The following is a 7,716-nucleotide window of genomic DNA, read 5'->3' as shown; positions in this document are numbered from 1 at the left end:
TGCACCCCCATCCCCAGTTACTCAGATGGTCAAATTGGTTTTCACAATGGTCCTTCCAAGTCAAACACATCAAAGGTACAGATAACCTTATCACTAACTACCTTTCTAGAAAGCCTCCAGTCCTCCATACCATAATAATTCCTCCACCCTTATGTGTATACCCAATAACAGATCCATCCTCATCCTCAGGCCCTTCTTCATCCTCTGACCCTTCTACTTCATCCTCTGATAATATCATGAACATGATAGAAACCCTTCCCCCAGACATAAAAGACCAAATAAAAACCCTGACCTTCCAAGCCAGATCTAAAAGAATCATTCGAGTCCTCCATGATTACCTTAAACAACACCAAAGCCATTTCCTTGCCATTTTCCCAGATATTGAGCAACCATGGAAAACCCCATTTGCATTTTGGATAACATATTGGAACGTTGCCCATTACCTTTACATGTGGTACTTACTCAATGAGTACTACTTGTGCATTCATTTTGAGCCACGATTCTACTCATACACTTTTCCTCATGAAAATAAATATTTTAACAAATTTTGGCATGAAATCTTGAAAAATGATGCTCATAATGGTCAGTGGTTCAAGTATTACAAAACAGATCACCCCCGGTTTGGTCACAAAATCAATTCAGCATGTCTAGTAGCTAAGCTGAACTCCAAAAATAATGTTCAAGCAGAAGGAATTGTCCACCCTCCAGAAGTACATTGGATAACAAATGCCGACGGAACTATTCAAAGACACACGGATGTATCTTGGATATCCCATCACTATTCACTCACAATGGCAGAATCACTCAATCAAGGAATCCTTCCAGACATTGTGCCAGCAGACCCAGATGTTTGCCGACAGCAATGGCCCCATCAACACCATTGGAAAATGCCCAGTCCTTTCGACTTTGATGATCCTTATTACCATAACCATGATCCAGATGCAGACATTGATGAAGAATGGTTCCAAGGAAGAGATGATTAGTGAAAGATATGAACAAAAAAAAAAAAATTGTGGGACCCACTTTTGGACCCACTTTTGTCTTGGCTTTCCTTTCTCACTTACCGTCACACCTTCTTCAAGATAGAAACTATTGAACTCCATGATGGCCTAGTCCTTTGCTCAGTCTCATAATGCCTATTGTTAGAAAAGAATTGACAGACGAATATTTTCTGAAGATCAAGAAGACAACTGGCACTAAGATTTGGAGGTGAAACAATTGTCTCCACAGTAAAAGATTTGGAGGTGACAAAACTCCGAAGGAGGTGCTGAAACTTGAAAATTATGTTGTACAATGTATGAGTTAATGAATTTAATTAAGGATTTAATTTAAATTGAATTGTCCATACCAAGTAATTATTAAGAAGATTCTAAAAATAAATAAATAAATAAATATATATATATATAGTGGGTTCCAATTAGCTCAACTGGTAAAGTCTCTTATGGTTAAATAAGAAATCTGGAGTTCAATCTCCGCCTACATCAAAAATCAATTGGTGTTTTGGTCTGATGATAAAGAGCATCATCGGAAGCGGATGTCATTAGGGATGACAATTTTTACCTGCCCTGTTTGACTCGCTCCTCCTTACTTCGCCCCACGCAGGTTTTCCTCGCCTTGCAAAGGTGGGAGGGCAGGGATGGGGCAAGATTTTAGCCCCGCACCACGGGGCGGGGCGGGGATGGGTTTAAACTTTTTAGACCCAACCCGCCCCGCCCCAACCCATCCCTACCTCGCCCCGCATTGATAAGGGTTAAATTATAAATTTTTCATACCCTAGAACCATACTATTTAAATAAACATATCACTAGCTTATTTTATTCTACCTAACAAGATTTTTTGCCTCTTTTCTCTCTCTCTCTCTCTCTCTCTCTCTCTCTCTCTCTCTCTCTCTCTCTCTCTCTCTCTCTCTCTAGCAAGGTTGGAAATAAGGTACCAGTTTTAACATTTTCTTTTATCTTAATTATAAAAAAATTTATATATTATTGAATCATTTATTTTGTATTATAAGATTTTTGTTTTTGTTGGGATATTGTTTTGTTAAACACTTTAATAATATTATTCAATTTTTGCTAAAAATTAGTTGGATTTGATGGAATAAATATATTTGCAATTTCACGTATATTTTTATTAACAAAACAAGTTTTATTAAAAACAATTTTAATAGTTGTGGGCAAATTAACAAGAAGTAGAGTTTTACGGAGTGCGGTGGGTCTTCACGAGGCCCCAAAGGGAGGGGATGGGGTAAGAAAATTTTTCCTGTCATGTGGGACAGGGCGGGAATGGGGTAAGACAAAACCATGTGGGGTGGGGGCGAACACCCCATCCTTCGGACCCGCCCCGCTCCATTGCCATCCCTAGATGTCAAATGTTGAAACTCTGTAAAAAAAAAGTATATATTAAAAATTGGTTATTAAGGAGTAGTGCTAAAAAAAATTGATATTACTTGGCCCAACTACAATATAATGTGAATTTTTGTGAGGAAAACTCCGGCCTCTCTAGTAATTTCCATTATTAAATGGGATTTATTGGGTTTTATTAATTATTAATTATTATTGCTTGTTATAATCAGTATTTTTGCCTTGTATTCTAGTGTGGTGTTATATTTAAACTCAAGTGATGAGGTAATGTGCATGTAAGTAGGGCTGGAAATGAACTAAGTTGTTCATAAAAAGACTGAGCTTGGTTCAATAAAAAACTCGTTTATATTTATTCATGTTTATGTGTTCTAATAAGTATTATTGTTTCTTCAACAAAAAAAAAAAATATAGGGATGTTAATCCTACATCGGTTGTGTGTTAGAATTTCAGTCCTTATAACCTCAGATTACTACTACAAAGGTTATGTCATTTTGTAGTTGTACTTTGACTATATAATGTATTATAAGTTTGTTTAAAAAAAAACCAAGTTTAAAATTTAATTTTATGTGTGCTTAATAAATAAGCTAAACCCAAGCCTCTCTCTCTCTCTCTCTCTCTCTCTCTCTCTCTCTCTCTCTCTCTCTCTCTCTCTATATATATATATATATATATATATATATATTCATAAATAAGCTTGTAAACAATAAGGCTCAATTGGAAAACAACCTAAGTTTAAGTTAATTAATGGGCTTGGTAGTAATCCTTTTTGTGTAACAAATTCTCTTCCTTGTTGTAATCTTTTTTGTCTTCATGTTTTTGTTTCAATAAAGTGATTATTTAGCACCAAAAAAAAGAAAAGAAAAAAGTCTTGGTAGTAATTTTTTTTTTTTGAGAATCAGCTTGGTAGTCAGTTTAATATAATATTGCATGATTAGCTCATATATTGCTAAGCCTTTAATTAATTGAATATTAGGCTCCGAACCAAATAATGTATTTGTTTTAGATATTTTATCAAGAACTTTGATAGTAAGCTCGAGCTCGGACCCGACCCGGGTCCACTCTTTTGTATATATCATACCGTCTTGATAGACTTGACAAAAAAGAGAACACAGTAAGATCGATAACACGGGATCAAACAACCGTATAGAAGAAATCTGAGAACACAAGGAAGTGAAGTTAGAAGAGTCCGAGTCGATCTCTCTCTCTGGCTCTCAACCCAATTCTCATTCTCATAAGCTCCGAAGCTTTTTAACAAAACATTTGCTGTTTGTGTCAACCACGAACCATGAGATCCAAACCGGTTATTCTCGTACTTTTCGTGCATTTATGTCTCTCCTTGCTCTCTTTCTCTCTCGCGATCTCATCTGGGTAGGTTTTCTCATCTTATTTATATTTTTCCAAAAAATTAAATAGCATAAAATGTTTATTAAGCGCTTTAGCTGATGCAGTTTCTACGAATTTTAAGACTTGCAACCTTAATTTCTTTTCCACTTATATTTAATTTAATTATAATTTTATGATTATATATTTTGTTTTTCGTTTACAGTGACGGTTACACCATTACTGGTCGAGTGAAGATTCAAAGTATGTTTTTCTTTTCCTTTACTTACCAAAAAAAAAAATTGAATTTAATTTAATTGCAGTGTAGCAAAAATTGGAACGAATTTGATATGGCTATTAAATAACTTGCTCTAGTTTGAGTTAGATTCAGTTATGGAAATTCATGTGAACATAGAAAAGTGTAGCATTCGAAAAGGTCGAGGTATAATATCTATTGCAAATTGCAATTTAAGAAAATGAATCACGCGTACTAGTAGTTTATTAATACTTCTTATAGTATAAGTGACCCGGTTTTGAATCCCGCCTACACCAAAAACAATTGGTATCTTTGCCTAAAATTATAGAACAATCATCATGGAATGGATGCATTGCCAAGAAAGTTGTAGCTCAATTGGCGCCATCCAACAAAGATGTCTAGGGTTCAAATCCCCTTCCCCCATTGTAACTATCCAATACATAAAAAAAATGGAGTGGATGCTATTGAATTAAATCTATCAAAAAAAGAATATGAGAATAAGAAGTGCCCTTCGACCTTGGCTAATACCATGGAATGGGGTTAGATTCCAAGGGCGGCGGGGTGGGTGGGGTGGGGGTGGGGAACTTGGGGTTTACTGAGCCTAAAAAAAGAAGGATGGGTTTACCATTCTTTTGGGTAGCAAATATGATTGAGAAACTATAGTGGAATTTCTTGCGGAATGGATAGGGGAGGAGTTTAAACATCATTTGGTGGGATGGGATAAGGTATGTACTCCTATTGCTAATGGCGGTTTGGGGATTAGGAAGCTTACAGCCTTAAATTAGACTCTGTTGGGGAAGTGGCTTTGGTGGTTCGGGGGTAGAGGTAACATGGTTATGGAGGCATGTAATGATCTTGAAGTTCAGAGTGGAGTGGGGTGGTTGTACTTCGAAACTTGTTCGAGGTTCTCATGGGTGTGGTTTGTGGAAGAGTATTAGGATGAGATGTGATAAGTTTCTACTGTACATCTAGTTTGATGTAGGCTTGGGTAACCATATCCGGTTTTGGCATGATGACTGGTGTAATGAGGAGCCTTTGAGGTTCGTTTATCTTGTCTTGTATGATAATTCCACAAATCAAGAGGCTTCAGTGGAGTCTCAATGAGGCATAGTACATGGGCGGGGGGAGTAGTTGGGATGTTAGATTTATTTGGGACTTTAATGACTGGGAGTAAGACTAGGTGGCTTCATTTCTCTAACTATTAGATTCCTATATCCCTCATAGAGAGGATGGTGTGGAAACTTAAGAAGAGCGGAGAATTTGATGTATGGTCTTTCTATAATGCTCTAAGGGGCTCCAATGTTGTCCCTTTCCTTGGAAAGGTATTTGGGCTTTGAAAGCTCCATGGAGGGCCTCTTTTTTTTGTGTGGATAGTGGCATGAGAGAATATACTTTTGTGTGACAATCTCATTAAGAGAGGCTACACTATAGTAATTTGGTGTTGCAAATGGTGGACTTTTAAATCATTGTATGGTTGCTTATGATTTGTGAAGCTTTGTTCTTAGATCTTTTGGGATCCACTAGGTTTTACTGGAGAAGGTGATTCATCTTCTTGGTTGGATAAATTGGGAAAGGTGAGTATTTGTCGTATATTTGGAACATGATTCCTTTATGCATAATAAGGACTATTTGGAAGGAATGTAAACGGCGCACATTTGAAGATGTGGAGTGTACACAGAGTCAGTTGCTAACAGCTTTTTTCTAGCTCCTTATTTGGTTGGTCTCGTTAATGGGGCTTTACGTATTGTGATTCCATTACGATGTTTTTAGAGTCATTGTCTTTTTGTACATTTTTTTTTTGGTTGTAATTCTTTAGGCTTCTTCATGCCCTTTGTCAATGAAGTAGTAATTTTTTAATAAAAATATTCCCACCTATCAAAAAAAGAATAAGTGCTTTGTGGAAGATGATTACGGTCACTGAATAGAGGTTTAGCCCGTCTGTGTGTATGAGATGAGATCAGTTGGGTCAGTTCTATCTTCTAGGAAAGTTTCTGTAATTGCTTATTTCCAATTGAATGCTTCTTCTTTTTTTTACCTAGTAATTTACTCAATCACCCAAAGGGGACTTGAACCCATAACCTCATCCACAAGAACCACAACCCCCATCCTTATGGGATGGTGGAGGTGCCATTTGGCCCAATGACCATTGGCTGTACCAATGCAACACTTTGATCATGGATGTTGAGATCTCAATTGGAAATTATTTCAATAATTTGTTGTATCAATTTTTGTCTTTGATAATACAATTTGGACTCCAAGTTGGTTTTTGGTGCTCAAACAATGCATTGACGTTTTTTGGTTGTGAAATAATCCATGTGGCCAATCTGATTATTGAGAACCCATTGCCAATCTCAAAATTTTGGGACTAAGGCTTGGTTGTTGTTGTTCTTTTTCCTCTCACTGCGCTTCTTGTCTCCCGCCCCCCTTCCCCCCCTTCCTTTTTTTTTTGAGATCCGGATTATTTATGAATTTATTTGGCAGGTATGGGTGTGAAAGGTTTTGGTGCACAAGCAAAATCATCAAATGTCAAAGTTATACTAAACGGTGGCCAAAGGGTTACTTTTCTGAGACATGATGGATCTTTCTCATTGTATCCTATTTTTTCACACCTTGACATCATCTTTATTGTTATAATTGTTGGGCTCACAGTTTCAGTTTTCAGTGTTCAAATTATCTGTATATTATTCTTTTGGGAGGAATGCCAATGAATCATACTTTAAGCACTCTGTGAATCCTTAATATGTATGCTTAAAGCTATAATGTGCCTGCGGGAACTCATCTAATTGAAGTTGATGCTTTAGGCTATTACTTCTCTCCGGTAGGACTCTACTATCTACATTTTTTGTCATTTATTTTTATTTTTATTTTTATCATTAATCACCAATAAGATTTATCATTATTGTGTTCTCTTAATGCGTTTAGGTCCGGGTTGATGTCAGCGCCAGATTTCCAGGCAAGATTCAGGCAGCACTGACAGAGAACAGGAGGGGTCTTGGCGAGTTGGTTTTAGAGCCAATGAGAGTGGAACAGTATTATGAGGTTCATTTAGACTTAATTTTTCCATTTCTCCTTCTTAATTTGTTTGATTGGAGCTATTATCTATTCTACCTCATTTTGTTTCTGCTTATACAGATAAGGGAACCCTTTAACGTTATGTCTGTTGTGAAGAGCCCAATGGGTCTGATGATGGGATTTATGCTGGTTGTTATGTTTTTAATGCCCAAATTAATGGAAAACATGGGTAAAGTACTCTGGTCCATACTTTTTATGTTTCACCTCTGGTCTTAAGGCTCTGACTTGCTGTAGATTAACATTAATTGGCTTGCCTCATGTAATTTGATAAACCCTAATGTTTGGTGAGAGCTTCATGAGGCTGATAGGGTTTGCATTATGGTTCCATTTCTCTTACTGACCATATTAATTTGGTGTGTTTTGGTGGCAGATCCTGAGGAAATGAGGCGAGCACAAGAGGAAATGAGGAACCAAGGGGTTCCATCTCTTTCAAGCTTGCTACCTGGTGCTGCGAGGAGTAGTTAAGGGATTTATTTGAAAAAGTGCAAACCCTCTATCCCTTCTCCATTTAAAAGCTGAAATATTTTGAAACATTAAGTTTGGAGCCCTGGAGGCCTTGTTGTATCAAGCAAATAGGTACTAAAACTCGTCACTGAATTTGTGGTCTCAAAATTATACTTCTTTTTGTTGGAATTTGTGGAAGGTAATAGTATTTTACCTGGGTGACTAGTTGAAAGATAATGAAATCTGATTCGATATTTCAATCCCTAA

The 7,716-nt window shown here is 36.8% G+C and overlaps 1 protein-coding gene across 1 annotated transcript; it reads left to right on the top strand.

The window, feature by feature from the left end:
- The first annotated feature begins 3,456 nt into the window (after nucleotides 1-3,456).
- On the top strand, nucleotides 3,457-7,716 carry LOC142618228 (ER membrane protein complex subunit 7 homolog). Its single transcript, XM_075791139.1, has 7 exons — nucleotides 3,457-3,725; nucleotides 3,904-3,941; nucleotides 6,415-6,523; nucleotides 6,688-6,751; nucleotides 6,856-6,972; nucleotides 7,066-7,174; nucleotides 7,376-7,716. The coding sequence occupies exons 1-7, from the start codon at nucleotides 3,643-3,645 to the stop codon at nucleotides 7,468-7,470; spliced, it is 615 nt and encodes a 204-aa protein (XP_075647254.1). The 5' UTR covers nucleotides 3,457-3,642; the 3' UTR covers nucleotides 7,471-7,716.

The sequence above is a fragment of the Castanea sativa genome, chromosome 1 (assembly GCF_040712315.1).
Source record: "Castanea sativa cultivar Marrone di Chiusa Pesio chromosome 1, ASM4071231v1".
Taxonomy (NCBI): domain Eukaryota; kingdom Viridiplantae; phylum Streptophyta; class Magnoliopsida; order Fagales; family Fagaceae; genus Castanea; species Castanea sativa.
Note: the sequence above shows the minus strand (reverse complement) of the source record. Positions and strands in the feature narration are given on the sequence as shown.

Excerpts from the sequence above, each read along its gene's own strand:
- LOC142618228 (XM_075791139.1), top strand. The coding sequence starts at position 3,643 with ATGAGATCCAAACCGGTTATTCTCGTACTTTTCGTGCATTTATGTCTC. Across the intron at positions 3,726-3,903 it reads TCTCTCGCGATCTCATCTGG|TGACGGTTACACCATTACTG; the intron begins GTAGGTTTTCTC and ends TTTCGTTTACAG. Across the intron at positions 7,175-7,375 it reads CAAATTAATGGAAAACATGG|ATCCTGAGGAAATGAGGCGA; the intron begins GTAAAGTACTCT and ends TTTTGGTGGCAG.